At 38.5% G+C, this 18,082-nt stretch overlaps 1 protein-coding gene across 16 annotated transcripts in view; it reads left to right on the forward strand.

Moving 5' to 3' along the window:
• UBR5 (ubiquitin protein ligase E3 component n-recognin 5) overlaps positions 1–18,082 on the forward strand; it is a 91,061-nt gene that overhangs the window by 3,531 nt on the left and 69,448 nt on the right. For 15 of the 16 annotated variants that reach the window (XM_054193466.1, XM_054193470.1, XM_054193469.1 and 12 more), the window contains exons 2-5: positions 15,045–15,089; positions 15,588–15,669; positions 15,846–15,922; positions 16,721–16,840. In XM_054193466.1, the coding sequence (XP_054049441.1) occupies positions 15,045–15,089; positions 15,588–15,669; positions 15,846–15,922; positions 16,721–16,840 (324 nt within the window). The remainder of the gene's footprint in view (positions 1–15,044; positions 15,090–15,587; positions 15,670–15,845; positions 15,923–16,720; positions 16,841–18,082) is intronic. The other variant, XM_054193478.1, reaches the window with a different exon arrangement.

Consider the following 18,082-nt stretch of genomic DNA (forward strand, 5'->3'; position numbering starts at 1 on the left):
CTTTATGCTTTGTGAAGGAAGTTTGACACAAAATTTCGTAGACAAGTCAATCTTAGTAAATTTTTCATAGTATATTTCTTAATTTTATGTTGGGTTAGGGAGTGGGTGTTACCATGACAAATAACCATTTCTTGGCTGTTAGAAAACCTCACAGGAGCAGTTCACTTGCTGCTCTGTAGAATGGGAAGGGGAGTCTCACCTTACATGAATGGCTTTCCATACGTAAACTAACTTTCAGGGACAGGATTCGCCTCAAGTCTTTGCCTTTGTTTTTACCTAAGAAAATTCGTGTCACCTAAGTCACTTAAGTTCTAGCATAGGGTAAGATGTCATTTTTGAAATGCTCATTGACACAATGTTGATATGCTTTTTCTCTCCTCTTGAAGATGAGTTGTAATGAATTTGGTTAAATAATATTCTGAATTTAAGGTGAGCGTTAAGAAGTGGTATGTCATAAGTTTTCGCAGTAAGCTCTTTGAAACAAGTAATGTGACCAAGAAAAGTTCATTTGAAGCTTTGGTGTTTATGTACAGTCAGCTTTGGGGGAAGAAAGGATTATCTCATTCTTATGTGAGTTTGTTTTTCCTTAATAATACATTCAGTGCCTTTCTCTGTTATTCAGATCTTACTTATGTTAGGCCATGCCTGAACTGAAAAGTTAACTAGTATACTTCACATTACCTGCATTGCTTATACCCTCTGATAATAAATTTCCATGGAAAAAGTACCTAGCAAAAACATACCCTTTTAGTCTGTGTATCTCATAGTTTACGTACATGAAAACATAACTTCAGTGTAATAGGCAAGTGATGAGTGGATATGTGGGCTGCTACTCTGGCAGATTTTCTTACCCCCCCCCCCCCCCTTTGCATGTACTGATGAGCAAATCTATTAGAAATCCCAAGCAGATGTTGCTGGAAGGAGCTGATGTGGGGTGCGGTGTGATTCTGTGCAGGGAGCCAGCAGTGATGTGGACCTGGTGTCCTGGCCCCACATGTCCACTGGAGCACGCAGCGAGAGGAAGAGCGAGCTCCTGGTAATACAAGTGTTTGTTTGTCCCTGAACTCCCTCTTCTGTGTCCCCAGGCATGCTGAGAGAGTACCTGTCCTCTTGTGGAGAGGAGGGCAGCCCGAGCATGCACTTCCCTGCTGTTTCTGTATGTAATTTGCATTGCTGCTCCAAACTGGGGGAGAGAAGGGATTGGCTGACTTGTTCTTAAATAGAAAACCTGCAAGTTGTGTGCAGATAATACGGTACTTCTTTTAGCTCAAGTGGTTTGTTTTGGTGCGCTTTAAACTGTTTCCTAATCTACTTTAGCTAAAGTGAAGTTAGCCTGCCTCAAACAGGTAGAGATGGTTTAATTACAGGGAAGCCATTGCCGATGTAGTACTTTAATTCCCTGAGTTACAGTTGCTTGATGAGACTTTAGTAACGGGAGAAGTGTTGACTTTGTTTTTAGGATTAATTTCTTGAAAGCATAACAAAATTTAAATTGATTTCTTTTAGAAAAGTGCGAGAATGGCATGACTATCATGGCATTATTATTATTATCATCAGACTCCTATTTGGAAATACTTTTTTAAAAATAAAATGTTTTAGTTGCATCAAAAGGTTTGCACCACCACTGTGGTTATACAGACCATTATAGGATTCATACATTGAGAAGGAGTGCGTTCAGATTTGGTCTTATTTCAGTATTGTTATTTAAGGATGATAATTTGGGAGGTTAAGCATCAGAACTTGCACTTCAGCATCATTTCATACCTGGTTGAATATAAAAGGTTACTTATACACAGACTCCAGGTCTCTTTGGACTTTATTCCGCCAGGGTCCTTTTCTGGTTACAATTGTTTGCTGTGCTGCAGACACTGCTTTTTAGAGAGTATGTGTGTAGTTGTCTGTGAATGTTCTTGCCGAAACTTTCCTGAGATGTTGTAAGTCAAAGTAATTGTTCTTTTAAGGAAGGAGGTTTGTTTTCCCCACTTCTTACCTTGCACTAACTTTAAGTGTCTGATCCTACAGTAAATTGACTTAATTTGTTAAAATGATGTAAAGTTAATCCTGGTAAAGTGAATTAAATACAGGTTTGTGCATTAGGAAGTTGAACTGGTTTACCTCCTGGTTGGGTGAGCATCAGAGTAGATGGGTAAAACAGGGGATTTTGAAAAGTGCTGCAGGAGGGAGAGTTGGGAGCGAAGAACGGGGAAGAGAAAGCAGAGAAGCAGGGTTGAGTTCCTTCCATTTTGAAAGCAGCAAGTTTATTTTGGCTACTGTAATGTGAAACTGTACTGTGAATGCGATCTGAGCTGTGAGAGTAGTTGTGACCTGTCACAAGAAATGTAGTAAAATAGTAATTGGGGCACAAATGTTTCCTCTTTTTTTCCTTCTCAAGTTATGTGTGAGGTTTCAGTGTATTTTATGTTAGACCAAAGATAAAGTAAGATTAATGGAGTAACATATTAATAACCATATTTTAAGGTTGGCAATGCAAGTCAGAGCTGTCTGAAAACAACTTTTTTTTAATTCTGAGAACAGTAGGGTATCAGTCAATGACGTTTATGTGCTAATTCTTGATAAAAGTTAAAATACGTAATCAATAGCATACTTTTAAGGTAATTCTGGTATAGCAAGTATGTAATTATTAAATGTTCTAGTTGCCATGTAGGATACTTCTGTAAAAAATATTTGTCAAAAATTTTTAATTGAACTATAAAATAATTGTAAAGGGTATGACACCTTTTTCTTAAACTATCTAAAGTTTAAGTGTATGACTGTTCAGTACAGGATTATGCTTAGGTGAAAAATTACTTAACGCTTGAGGAAAACAACCAAGGATGTACCTAAGCAAGGCAAGCTCTGCAGTGTGCTGTAGCTGCCTTTTTACAGTTATGGCACGGTTAACTGTTCATGACTTATGAAATAAATGGTAGTATGTATTTGAAAATTACATAAAGCAGGAGAAGGGGTTTCAAGGTAGCTTTTATTTTAGTGATTACAGTAACAGCAATGTAGGTAGTTAAATCTGCAAGATGTTCCCTGTAAAAGCTGCTGTTTTGTCTTTCTCTGCATCAACTCAACAGCCACTTATGCGGAAGAAAACCATATCCCAAAACTGCTTGTGCTTTTCACTTGCAGTTATTAAAATGATCTTTAACGTAGCATCTTCTGGTTTGTCTCCTTGGCTAGTTTTTGTAATCCCAAGTCTGTTGGTGTTATGCTATAAGATGTCTCTTACCGATTTCTAAAATTGTTTATATCCACAATGGAGATGAAATGTGTATTTACTGTAATTTTGTTTTGGACAGCTTTTCTTGATTAAACTGGTTACTACCTTTTATCAGAAAAGATGCCCCAAAGTAGCTTTGGTCCCTTATGTTTCTGATTTAATTTTACATTATGGCATTTTATTAAAGAATGCAGAATAAAAAACTTTGAACATTCACATGATTAGCACTATTTTGAACATTAGTGTGTTGGAACTTCTCACTGTCGCTGTTGTCCTATTGCCAGCTGTGATGTCTATCAGTTTAATTTGTGACAATGGTAGTGTAACTCAACAGATAAAGCACAAAGGCTGTTGGAGACTTCAATAATCTTATGAAATTTGTCTTTAGCACATCCCCCTCCACATTCAAGGTGGTGTGTTTTTTGTTTGCTTGGGTTTTTTTTGCGTTTTACCCAAAGTAATCAGTATTGTGGACAACTGGCAATATCTTGAGTAATCTAGGGTGATTATACCCATACAGCTGTAGTTTGCCTGTTTGTTAGGAAGTAGCCCAGAAAGAAACTCTGTGGTCTGTACACAGAGCTTGGTGGTATTACTTTCTGCAGCATGTTTGCCATCATCTCTAGTTAAGCTGGGTGCTAATTTATGTCTTTTTTTACACTGTATAGAAATAGTAGTTTAGTTTAAGCCAAGCCAGTGTTAAAACAGCATTTTTAAAATTTACTTACAGTCTTTCATTATGCTTTATTCTCTATTCTCCATTAGGTTTCCTCAAACTCTCACCTTTTTCATCTTTGGGATAGATTATATATGTAGGTAGTTCCAATACAATGAGATGGGTCTTGACTGGGATCTCTAGATGCTACTAAGAATTATAACTTCACTATATAGTTTCCAATGTGGAGTCTGGCATTGATTTAATATGGGAAAATGTTTGTGATACAGTGTTTTTACCGAAAACTTAACTGGAAAATAAATACTTACCCATGTGAATGCAGCTGAATGAGAGCTGTGGCCTTACTCTGTTGTCATTTGAAGTCATTGGGGTTTGTGACTTCCTTCAATAAGTGTGGTATCATTTTAATTTCTCATTCATCTTGCAAACTTAGTTTTCTTAAATGTGTCTCTGTGTTTATTCTTTCATTTATGATATGAAGTTTTGCTGTTCTCCATTCAGCCTGTAAATGATCAGAGTTGCATTTTTTTCCTCTCTTTAATAAATATCAAGAAGTGTTCTTCTAAAAAGGATTTATGGCTTTTAATCAATTTTATATTGCTTTTCCTTGTAATATAACTAAGTTATTGTTGTCTGACCTTTTATGAACATCTCTTTCTTAGGCTGTTGAAACTCTCTTCTCCAGCTTTGACAACGTTTAGTACGTTAGTAGCAGCAGTTTTTCTTCTCTCTTTTTCTTTTTTCCTTTTTTCTTAAGGCGTTGTTTATGCAATTTGATGACTTTGGCAAAATGTCTCTAGAGCAGAGATTTAAAGGTATTTAATAAAACATTCCAATGATACGAATCATAGCATCTTGTCATTGTGGGGCAGATTGGGTAGGCAGAATGTAATCTGGCTAGGATTGCCCTGCTTTTGGTGGGAGGGTGTGTGGGGGGGATATGCTGGCATAGCCAAAGGTTTGTTTCTTTCTCATGGTGCTAAATCTGTGTCTGGCAAGGTTCTTACCTGAAATAGTATGGCCGTAGGCAAAATGTGAAGCAGGAGGTGCGCAACGTGCTGCTTCATGAGCTCTTGTAGAGGAACCAAAATACTAGTTATGCTAAGGGGAAGCACCTGGAGTTTTGTGGCTATTGTACAGACAGATGGAAAAGAGAGAATCTGTTTTTCGGCAATGCAAAAAAGTATTGTGATGAGCTGTGCACCTCAAAAGCTGGGATTTCTTTTGGGTTATTTGGCCTTCAGTGTGCATCTGACAAAGCGATTTGGCTGCATGTTTTTCTGGCATGGTGCTTGCTCTCTACTCCCTATGCCAGGCCTCATTCTCTTCCTATCTAAATCAAAGATGCAGTGTCTGAGAGGAAGGTTTTGAAGACGCATGTTTAGTAGAAGACAGTGCAGCGTAAGGAGGGGAGTTGTGGTATTTAAAAGCCAGTTTTTAACAAGTTTGAAAAAGTGACATGCAGATAATACTGTGATATCAGAGTTTTTGTTAAAGACTTCAAGCCTTGGAATTGGAGGAATTGGCAAGTAAAGGACCGGACATGCTAAATGATCTTTCCCTATTGCTAAAACTAATTCAGCATGTGAATAAGCATGCTGGACTTCATTGCAAAGCAATTAGAATTCAGTGTCTTGTTTGTACTTTGTTTTCAATCAAATCACTTGTACAAAATATATTGTTGCTTTTCTCCAGCCAAGACAGAAAGTAGTTAATAACATTACAGTTCTTACTTTTAAAAATATTTTTGTAGCATTTGAATGCTCTAATCAAAGGCCATTTTCCAGCTTTGCACATATTGGTCATAGCTTCCAAAAGCTTAGAGCAAGAACGAAAGGGAGAAGAGTGGAGAGATTGTGATTTGGGTTCCCACAGTATCCTCAGTTGGGACCAGAACCTGGCTGTCCTGGCTTTAACTGGTGTGCTGGTAAATACACAGCCTCCCTGGTGGCTCATAATAAACTCTTGAAGGAGCTTTAACAATATATCACTATGAGACACAAAAAGATTTTAAGATTTTTACAATGACTGTATTTTTATTTTGATGATTCTTTTTTTAGTGGAATCATTACACTCTGACAATAAAAAATAAGATTTTTTTTTTTTTCCACTTTGTTTAAATGTGGTCTTTTAAATTTCACTCATTCTCATTAAACAAGTGTACAGCTTCGTAGCTACATTTTGGTAGCCGTCATTCATATGTTACCCCATATAGTAATACTGGCTCACGTTATTTCATGTGAGTATTTTTCAAGTATCCTTGAAGACAACCATGGGTTCCAAGTTCCCATTATCCACCTTTTACTATCATGGAAGGATGTACTTATTGAATTGATGGATAGCTTAATAGCTTGCAGCTTTCGTTGTTGTAAGATTTGGAACTTGCACCCATCTGAGTTGCTTGATCCAACTGTTTAGCATTTAGTGGTCTGGTTGAAGAAATAGCCTGCTAAATGTTAAACAGAAATTCTATGCAGCTACAAGGACTTTGCGCAGTTGGACAGAATCTGGGAACACAGAATGATGATTTGATGCATTCTACACTAGAGAACACATTTTTGTCTTGTATTGCCTGAATCTGCAACCCACATTCTTGGAAGTCTACTGTCACAGAATAACATCAGATTGAGGCTGGCTTATTTTCCTGTAGTGTGTTTTTCTTTTTTCCACAGAAACACCACTAGGCATTTAGGCAACCCGTAGCTGTACATCTACTTTACTACTAAATCCTTTGGATATTGTGCTAAATAACATATATAGGTGTGCTGTAACTGCTATGTGCTAATCCTGTCAGGACCATACCATTTGTGATTTCTTTCTGTTTCTACTCAGACTTCTCATTACACCTTTTTATTTTCAGAAAAGGGGCCGTGCTGTGTCATAGCTATTTTAGGATTGGGTTTTTGCTTATTTAAAAAGTGTGATTGACTTTATATTCCTCTTGAGGTAGGTTATGGCTGTGCTTTGCACTGTGGGTTTGATGGTGTGGTTTTTGCTTTGTTGGGGTTTTTTTTTGGTGATTTTTCTTTTGTTTTGTTTTGCTTTTTTTTTAATTATTATGCAGAAAGTCTTTTTTTCCATGTTGTTTAAATGATAGGTCTGAAGAAAGGGTCTAAGTAGGTTTTGAAGTAGAGGAACCAGTCAGCCAGCCTAGAAATTCATCATTAATTGGAGGCATCTAGCTCTGGGAAACCTAATGCTGCATTTCATGAGTCCTACAGGTGGCTGTCCCCTGGCCTTGCTGAAGGGATTCTGTTCCTGATAGAGAAACAGAGTATGTTCACCTGGATATTTTAGTACCCGTGAATATTTTTACTCGATGTCTAAATAATACTTCTCAGACACTTCCCTCACTCCTTGGTCTAACTGTTTTTCCAATCCCTTGCAGGGATTCTATAGCAAAATGTGAACTCTTGGCTTTTCAGTGGCAAAAAACCTATCCTTTTGTTGCTACGCCTCAAAGTCAAATGTGTGGAGATCACATCCTGAAAGCAAAAAGCCCTCAGAATCACAGGATGGCTGAGGGTGAGAGGGACCTCTGGAGGTCGTCTGGTCCAACTCCCATGCTTAAGCAGGGCCATCTAGAGCTGCTTGCCCAGGACCGTGTTCAGACAGCTTTTGAATAACCTACAAGGACGGAGGCTCCACAACCTGCCTGGGCAACCTGTGCCAGTTCTTGGTCACCCTCACAGTATAAAAGTGTTTCCTGATGTTCAGAGGGAACTTCCTGTGCTTCAGTTTGTGCGTATCGCCTCTGGTCCTGTCAGTGGGCACCACTGAAAAGAGTCTGTCTCTGTCCTCTTTGCACCCTCCCTTTAGGTGTTTATGTGTGTTTGAGAAGATTGCCCCAGAGCCTTCTCTTCCCCAAGCTGAACAGTCCCAGCTCTCTGAGCCTTTCCTCATTTGAGAGTTGCTTCAGTCTCTTAATCATCTTTGCGGCCTTTTGTGGGACTGTCTCCAGTCTCTGTTGAACTGAGTATTCCAGAACTGAAGACTGAACTCCAGGTGTGGCCTCACCAGGCTAAATAAAGGGAAGGATCACCTCCCTCAGCCTGCTGGCAATACTTTGTCTAATGCAGCCCAGGATACCATTCACCTTTACCGCAAGGCATGCCGACTCATGTTCAACTTGGTGTCCACCAGGACTCCCAGGTCCTTTTCTGCAGAGCTGCTTTCTAGCTGGGCAGTTCCCAGCGTATGCTGGTGTATGGGGTTGTTTCTCCCCAGGTGCAGGGCTTTGTGCTTACCCTTATTGAACTTCATGAGGTTGCTGTGCTCTGGATGGCAGCGTGATCCTCTGGCATATTGGCCTCTCCTCCCAGTTTGGTGTCATCTGCAAGCTTGATGAAGGTATGCTCTGCCCCCATGAAGACTGCTAGTCACTGGCCTCCAACTAGACTTCACGCTGCTGATCACCACCCTCTGGGCCCAGCTGTTCAGCCAGTTTTCAGTTCACCTCAGTGTCTGTTCATGCATCTATACTTCATGAGCTTCTCTGTGAGGATGTTATGGGAGACAGTGTCAAAAGCCTTACTAAAGTCTGGGTAGACAATATTCACTGCTTTCCCCCCATACTCCTATACAGTGATGTGAAATCTGCCGTGCTTTCTTAAAACCAGAACTGAAATATGTGCTTACCTCCTCTGTAGGGTAAAGAAGATAGGTAAGTCATTTTACCTGCCTATTCACTATGTGTTTAATTCAGAATATTAGATATTGGTGGTTATCTTATGTTAAACCTTCTGATATTGTTGCCGCTATCTTGTCTTTGCTAATTTTCCTTGTCCTGCTTTAACCTTGTTGTTATACCTAACTTTAGATGTAGGTCATTATCTATATCAGTGTTGTTATATCATGCAATAACAATGGTCTGATGTAAGGGAATTTACTTTCTGCAATCATTGTATTATCTGAAGACTTTTCAGTGATATTGCAGAAAACTGTTTTCAAGATACTAATTTGTTTGATGTTTGCCATATTAGCTTTCTGCTATAGCTTACTGATTCAGCACGGTGTGTTGCTGTTGCTCCAGAGAGGACTATTAAATGGTCAGAACTACCTTTCTCAACCAAACTGACAGTCTTACAAAATAGAAAATAACGTTTGGGAGCCATATTCTGTAAACCCGTGTTAGTTGATACCATGAAACATAAAAATAGTTGTTATAGAGAAGAGATCCATCTTGTTTTCCTCCTGTTTGTGGCAGTGACCAGTGCTAGATGGCAGGAGGAGTGTTAGAATAGAGCAAGCATACAGTGATGTTTTCCCAGCCTGTAAGAATTTGCAGCTCAGGGATTTCCTGAGCAATAGATGTTGTCTTAGTGTGTAATAAGCGAACATTCCTAATTTATATTCCTTGGAATGGGGAGAGGACACGGTGTAAGCCATGGTACACCTGATTACTGACTGAGCAGATCAATGACTTTTTTTGTCATCTTGTTTGTTTTGCTGATCTGTGTATTATAGTCTAAACACGTTGTCCCACCCCACTGCTGAGTAGTATTGGTTAACTTGGAGGCTGCCGTTTTGTACTGGAGCTTGGGATTATTTTTTTTCTAATGTGCATGACTTTTCTACAAATAATCTTACTGCCTGCTTTTGTGTGGAACTTTACTGGTTTTTTGTTTTTTTTAATGGATGCTCCCTCTTACTACCCAGAATGACATAAAACTTAAAGCACGTTTAAATCTTCTTCTCACCTTCTCACCACCCCTCTTACCACCACCCCCACGCACCCCCACACCCCCCCTCCCCCTTTGCTCCAACTCATTGATGGAAAAGAGGTTTCTCGCCTTTTTTTTTTTTTCATTTATTACATTAGGAGAAAGGTGTTTTGGTACGCAAACTGTGGAAGGCTGCCTCTTTAGAAACTGCTTTCTAACGTTTGACATGGCAATCAGGACGTGGCAATTGGAGGCAGGATCCTTTTGTATGCTGTATTATGGCATGGAAGGCAGCTGGATGTGACTTTACATCAATGACAGCATCCAGTGCCCAAGACATCATGGGATCAGGAAACAAAGATAACATATTTGCTTAAGCTTCTCACTGGTGTCTATTTTCTGCATATCTGAGATTTGTGTTATCGTGACACCGATAGACAGGCACAGGAGTTAGTTTCTACATGATTCAAGATAGGCAAGCCTGAGAGGGCTTTGATCTGGAGGCCGTGCAGCTCATTAACAGGGCTAAAACCTGTTAACGGGCCACATAGCTGCCTCCTTGGGTCTGGCTTCCTCTGCTCCGAGAACTTCAGGCTCTCAGCTGGGGGATGGAGATGAAGGTTGTATTTACTTTTTAGTGTCCACAGGTATGTTACTCGATACTGTTTTCCACTGCTTGAGTTGGTTCCCCTCCCCCCCTTTCCTTGGATATCTGCTTACTGTTACCCTTCCCGTGGAAAAGCATTGTGTCCATCTTTGTATACTTCTTTCTGCTCTGGTGTGTAAGTCTCATAAGTTTGTTGGCTTACAGACTTCATTGAGATATTAGGAGTCCTGATCACTTAGAAAAATCTACCAGGGCTAAATTAGTTTTATATTTAATTTCCCTACTCCAAGTTGTTCATCATACCGAGCTGGTTTTTATAAAATGTGCCTTGCCTTTTCCTCTGCAGCTCTTATCATCACCATGTGGTGCTGATGTGAGGAAAGGTCTTGTAGTAAGGCCCTTGCCTGATATTTTGCCTTTGAAGTGTACAAATAACTTCTTATGTCTATAAAGGAGCAACTTCAGGAAAAATCCCAGAGAAACTTCTGAATATTGTGCCTGGGACTCTGTTAGTGTTACCTGCCGAGTACAGAAAGACTTCCTTCTGGAGACATGCAGCATGTGAACATTTTATTTTACATCTCTGTGGTTAAATCCTTTGTTTGCATTGTTTCACTTAAGTGATTTTTACTGTGTGTTCTTTAAAGACCTAGCTGACATTTAAAAATTTAGTCTAAAGTTGCAGAGAGAAGTGAAAAATAGCTTTATATTGTTACAGAAATGAAATCTCTGAGATGGCAGAAATTGTTTTAATACTTATAAATAGATGTGCTAGATATACTGTTATTTAACCAAAGCTGCAAAATGTCAGATTAGATATTAGCACCTGTAAATACTGTTTCTGTTCAACAGCAAGTAAGCTTTTGAGGGGAAAATTATGTAAATCTTGCTACATGAGATTTCTATTTACAGGGCACTATACTTTTTATGTTACTCACCTGCTTGAGAAGGTCTTGCAGATGTTGACTGAGTGTAGATGAAGTAGGTGCGGTTGGCTTTTTTTTTTCTTAACTTTTGTAACTGTTAGTTTCCTAACATACAGGAGAAGGATAATCATATATTCATTGAACTATTCTAAAACTTTACAGCAGTAGAGAAAGTTCTGCTTATGGTTTGTTTGTCGGTCTGTGAACTGTTGCTAGCATGATGGAAATACTTGAGAAGGATGAGTATTCCTGCAGGGTGGCTGGTAAGGTAGGACAATTGCTCATTGACTGCCAGAGGGAACTGGGCGTGGTGAACACGTATTGAAGTCCATAGTGTCTTCAAGAAAAATAATTCTTGGAACAGCCTGCCTATTTTAAAACAGAAGATTTCTGTATTTCCAAGTTGGGTAAAAGCACAAATTGTAAGCCAGATTTTTGCTTGTGTGGATTTAAGCACTTGTTTATATAGGATAAAGTTACTTTAAAATGTACTGAAGTTCAGTATTTCTGTAAAATACTTAGTATTTTAAAATGGAATTTCTTTGTAGCTCTCTTGCGTTTCTGAGCCTAACTTGGGTTTATAAAGCAAGATGTGGTGGATGGATCCTCAGATAAACCTCTCTGGAAATAGAAGCGTGCTTGTGAAGTCTGAGCTCCTGTAGTCCTGACCTGGAGCCTGTTCGGTTGCCTAGTGTGAGCATAGTTCCCTTCTATTATGATTAGTTTGGAGAGGTTAGAAATTGTAGCCGCAAAACTTAAAATTGAAGCAGTCCCTGCTTGGCTTGGACAAACTGACTTCTTGTTTTCCTCATAACTGGTTTTGGATGAATTTTGATAGGAATAGTTAAAGAGTGTGTGTCTTAACACAGAAGCCGTCATCACTAAACTTTTTGTCTAAAATTGTGGCGAGCTAGTGCATTTCCCCAAAAATCATTTTGTGAGCAAAATATGTGTTGCTTCTAACCTCATTCAACTTCATTCTTTGAAATAGTTTAATTGCCTTTAATGAGAATTTTTCAAAGCTTACCCTGTCCAGGCATTCATATCAGAGATTCTTTTTACCATAGAAAGGTCTCAGTGTGTTGCCCTTCCTTAATGCAAGAATTGATTAAATCATCTCTGCCTGTGCCTCTTCCTCCAGTGTACCATCAGTTGAAATTATTGAATCGTATTGTTAAAATTAACCTCATCTTAAATGTGCGTTTTGCATTTTTCCTTCAGAGGGTCAGTAGTACAGTACCATGCAACTATGCAAGCAGAAAGGCTTAGATTGCTGCAGGGAATGTTTTTGCGAAATTATTTTGGGTTTTTATTTGCACAAACATATTCTCCATACAGAATATACAAACACATCTTTCAGCTTTACTCCTGCTTTTCTGCTGGTTTAGTTTTGTGACTGGTGTTCACGCAAATGCAGGTGGCGGCCCAAGGAAGGGGGAGGAGTCGGGGTGAAACCATCAGCCCAGCAGGGACGCGGTGCTGGGGAACTACTTTTTCACTCGGTGGTGTTCTGTGTCAGATGCAAGTCCTTATGCATCTCTAAGTTTATTAGACAGTACTTGGTAATTTTGCTGTTACAGCAGTTGCATACAAGGTCGTTGGGGGGTGAGAGAGTTTTTTACTTCCCCCTCCTTTTCTTTCTGTAGGAGAGTTTAGTACTTTCAGCATCATCACTCTTGCACTCATCTCTGCTCCCTCCCCTTAAATGTTGATAGCAGCCTCTTTTCAATAACATTAGATCTCTTTTGACCTATGCTTTTGCTGATAGACCCACACTCTTGAGATTGGTGTTATAGATTGACTGAATATGCAATTCTTGGCTTTCTGTGCGTATTTCTTCCCTGTCACTTCATTATTTTTTCACAAGTAAAAAAGGATTATGGTGATTTTTTACAAATTGAAAAATGTCTCTTTCTTTGGTAGTGCTTAGATTTTGTGACACAAAGCTCAGATAAGGAAGCTTTAAATGTTGCTCCTAGACTAGTCTAGTAACCATCTCCAATAAAGCACTACTTTATTTGCCGTCAGTTTTTCATAGAGGCAGTGCAATGAACTTAAAGGTAGGTTTTCCTATTCTGTAATTATTACTCATGCTTGCCAAGAGGAGAAACGTTAATGGAAAACTGCTCATGATTCCTGTGGGAAACCGTTAGGCGATATACTTAAGACGTAAAACTTCAGGGATGTTTAACTTGTCATATATTATGCAGCAGATCCCTGCTTGCTTTATAGAACTGTATGGTAAGCTGCGGAGTGTGTGCCATTCATCTTCGGGGTTCATTCCACATTCTCCCACAGTAGTTTGCTCTTGTGGGGTACCTTTCACGCAGATTGCCTGTGAAGTTTGTGTTCTCTCTTTACCTTTTGCGGGTCGTCTTCACAGAAGCCTTATCTATGTATGTACTGTTGGCTTGTGCGAAGCAGTTGTGGCTGGAAATTGGGAGCGTGAAATTGCCTACTTATAAACCAGCAGCTTGGCTTGGAGAGCAAAAGGAGGTTCTAAGCATGTTCCCTTCCTTCCTGCTGTCCTTTCACTGCGGTCCTTTCTTCTTGTGCTTGAAAGTTATTTCTGTCAGTATTAAGTATCCTGTTTCTCAAACAGACATATATCTTTTTTTTCCTTTTTTCCCCTCAGGACAAGCGTGTTAAGAGTTAAACACTGTTGATAACATGAAGACTTGGCTGTTCAGACCTCTAATCTGTATTCTTTCTCATGCTCAGGGTTTGCAAGTAACTGAAGTCTGTTGTCTGTAGCAGTCTGTGTGTAGAAACTGAAGTGAAGCAAGTAAAAAGAAAGGGTTTAAAGACGTGGGTTAAGACAGAGGAAGGTGGTGCTGGTGCACATTTCTTTTTGTCAGGTTTGGAAAGATGTTACTGATTAAGGAGGAGATTTGTGGAATGCTAGGATGAACATGGTACCAAAGTTGGGATTTTTTTTCTGCATTAGGAAGGAATATAATACAAGGAAGACCCTGTATTATTTTTACAGGACTCCTTGGTTTTTCTATCTTAATATAATGCAAAATTTTTGACTAAAATTGGAAGCTATTTGGGGACTTTTTCAGATTGCTTGTCATCTTTGGGAAGAAACGAGCCTGAGTTTTCCCTGAAATGCTTACCTGATATTACGAGAGTATCTTTGTTGCCTGGACAGGATCTTTTCTAGGTGGATTAGAAATTACCTTAGAAATTACTGTGTTGGTTTCTACTTTTGGACACCATACCCTCTAAGCAGGGGTGGTCTGTGCGTTGGCCCTTTTTTTTGGGTTCTGATCTTCATTTTGGTGAGGTACCATGAAAGTGAGATGGAAGTACTTTTGGAAACATTCTTTCCCTTTCAGTAAAGGCGATATTTTACATAACCCTATTTATAGTGAATTTTCTCTGGATTGTTTCTTCTACTAGTCAAAGTTTGTTGTTCCTCCCTTTTGATGCTGGCTTTTGTGCATCTGTTTTCCTGTCTTTTCTGTTTTGTGGAACTTACTGTCATATTTTGGCTCCTGGATTTCCTAAAAAACAATAATTTTGTGTGCTCTGGGATACTGTATTCAAGCTTATATGAGGGAAACACAAGTATATTTACAGTTAGTGCTCATTGCGTCATTTCCTTAATTTGTATGTAAAGTTGTAAATGGTGGTAGCAACACAGGAGTAAACACAGAAGTGTAAAACACATAGAAATGCAAGAAAACATGGGTTTTGTGTCAAGTGAGTAGGTGTAAAGGTAAAACCATAAAGCAAAATACCTTCAAAACAAAAACCTGATTTGAAGCTGAACACCATCCAGTTCTTATACAGACTCCCAACACCAAGTAGTATTTGTATCAAGCTTCATTAAATGTGGTGGTAAGTTATTCCCATAATGTCGTAAATGTGCTGCTTACGTGGATGTTGTGTACTGTGGAGGATGTCTTTCAAACAACAGCTTCATTTCTTTTTGTTTCAGATTAAGGGAAGTTTCAGAGAAGCTGAACAAATATAATTTAAACAGGTAAGGCGTATCACATGCTGCTGTAAATAATTTAGGAAAGTACAATTTTTCTAACAGCAACAAGAAGCAAATGATTATACTGTAGATATAGTCCTAGAAAGCCTCAATATTACTAATAACTAAAGTTCAGAAATGCTTCAGATAACACAATTCTTATCTAAGGAAAAAAGTGTTAGGTTTTCAGTCATGATAAATGTTATTAAATACCCTTCATATTAAATGACTACTTAAATTGAAGTATAACCCTTGTTGTTTATTGCTGATGAAATGAAATGAAAACTCTTATCACCTTTTAAGGTTTTGTTTTGCATTTTCTGGGCTTAATGACTGAAAATGCATCATAGTTGCTTCAACTAATGCATGTGTTTAGTCATTCTTGAATGTTTTTATATCGATAACAGTCACTACACATTGTTCCTTCCATATACCACTTGTTTTTTATTTTTTTCAGACTTTAAAACTTTAGAAATGTTATACATGCTCACTTTTTGTTTTCAGCCACCCCCCTTTGAATGTATTGGAACAGGCCACTATTAAACAGTGCGTGGTGGGACCAAATCATGCTGCATTTCTTCTTGAGGTAAATTACCTGAATCTGCTAACAAACTTGAAACCATACTGTTAAAATTACTTGTTCTAACATCAAACTGATCAACATTCTTCAGTAACTGAAGACTTGTTTTTGTTTGTGTTTTTTTTCTGTAACTTGTCTTATATTTCAATTTTGGACATTTGGTTTTCTTGTTTTAAATATAGGATGGTAGAGTCTGCAGGATTGGTTTTTCAGTTCAACCAGACAGATTGGAATTGGGTAAACCTGATAATAATGATGGGTAAGAAACATTTTTCTTCATATTAAATCATTCTTTTAAACTGGTAAGCAGCTTGGCTGCTTTTTTTGGTTTTGTTTTTGTTTGTTTTTAAACTAGATTGCCTTTGGAATGGGTAATTTGTGTAGATACATAATGGTTATGGTGATGCAGCCAAACAGCCTAGCTTTACAGACTGGTGTAGGAATAAATAGTAGACGTGATTCTCAAAGAAGTGAGACAGGATCTCTGTAACTTCAAGAAACAAACCCTTCTAAAAATAATCCTTATGAAAGAAACTGCATTCAATTGTTAAGCTTCATGTAAAATCCACTCTGAAAATGGTTCCATTTGGAGAGGCTCATTTTTTTAGACCTGTTAACTTCCGTCCAGGTAAGTCCCCCTTAATAGGACTATTTAATGGTTCATATTTGGATGTAAACTGCTTCTTAATATTGAAGTAGCGTACTCAGGCTCAGGTTTATGGATAGAACACTTGGTGATTACAATTTGTTCACATACGCTAACTGAAAACTTAGCACAGTGGCTAACTCCAATCACTAATTAGCTTAATATGTATTTGCAACTGTGCTATTATGGATAGCCGATGTACATAAGATCTGTTAGGCATGCTTTCCACTTTCTTTTTCCAGTGTACCTCTTAATATACAGTTAGATTAGTTTGGAATATTCCCCAAGGGTGTTGCTTAAGCTGGTATGTTACCAGACTAAGTCCCTGAGAATTTAGACCTGGGATTCCAGGTTTTGTTCTTAACCCATTTGGGATTGTTTTGTGACTGATTTACCATCTTTTACTTTCAGTTCAAAGTTGAGCAGTGGCTCAGGGGCAGGAAGGACATCCAGGCCAGGCAGGACTAGTGACTCCCCATGGTTTCTGTCTGGTTCTGAAACTCTGGGCAGACTGGCAGGCAACACCCTTGGGTAAGTTTTGATAGGACTGAGGCTGCAATCTGTTTGTTCCATATTTGAGTATATGTGTATACACATATATAAATTGTATGCAGTATGTGTAAGGGAACGTATAATTACAGCCATTGTGTAGGTAGGGTATAATAAAAAACTTTACTGACTTGGTTAAAATAACAGATGTGAAGTGACCCTTCAATACCTAGGATACAGAGCGTTCTTCATATATGTGGGAAGAATAATTTGGTTTTGGCTGTGTTGTCTTTTTTTGAACGTTTTTTACTTGATTTTGAAAAGCAATTTTTGTAGAGGGACGCTATCAATTTAAACCCTGATAGGCTATCAGTATAAAGTAAAATGAGTGCATTTATGCAGGAAGAATCTTCGTTATCTGTTTGCAGACCTTTGTGTGCTCAGTTTTATTGTGCCTTCCTCTCCCCTGCCTCAAGTAATGAGCGGTGTTTTCTTAGTTGGCATCTTTTACATAGTAATACGAAGGGAACATTTGGAAAAGGTTGTCGCTCAGAACTTTAAAATTGTACTATATACTAAATGTACTATACAGATTCAGTTTTTCTATCATTAGCTTTAAAATTGATGGTGTCCCTTTATATGGCAACGTAAATTAATCTTCCTTACATGATCACTGTGAACTCTTCATTATATGATTTTGGAAGACATGTTGAACAGTGCTGCTTCCTAAGGTTACTAACCATAGTAAGGAGAATTATGTATACAAACTGGTTTCTGCATGTGAATGATTTGTTAAGAGGGAGGAACTGCAGCTTTTCCACAGAAGTGAATTTGTTGCTTATGTTGACAAATAAGCTAATTTCATCTGGGGTTTAGCTACATGAAAGATAACCCACCCCATTGCACCCCTAAATGTTTTGTGAAACCTTTGTGCATCTGAACCTAAAATCCATGTGTTAAACTTTAAAGGCAAAGTGGTACTGTCATGTTTAAAATGTTACTGTGGAAAGCACGAGACTTTTTTTTTTTCCTTGTTATTTTTACCTGAGCATAACCGGTTAAAATTGTTTGAAGCTATTTGCTTAGGAGACCAACCCTGAAGAGTTCCTTATTTCTTCCCTTGTATGTTTCAGAACTAGGTAGTTGAAAGTAACCGAATTAGTAGAGTAACAGTAGACAGTATAACTGCTGTTAAATGAAGGGAATACTTAACTTAATAAACTGAGTCTAAAAACATTCAAACCGTGGGCCCGTTAGATTAGATCACTGGATTTGGAAAATTGC

Source organism: Rissa tridactyla, chromosome 2, assembly GCF_028500815.1.
Source record: "Rissa tridactyla isolate bRisTri1 chromosome 2, bRisTri1.patW.cur.20221130, whole genome shotgun sequence".
In the NCBI taxonomy this organism is placed as follows: Eukaryota; Metazoa; Chordata; class Aves; order Charadriiformes; family Laridae; genus Rissa; species Rissa tridactyla.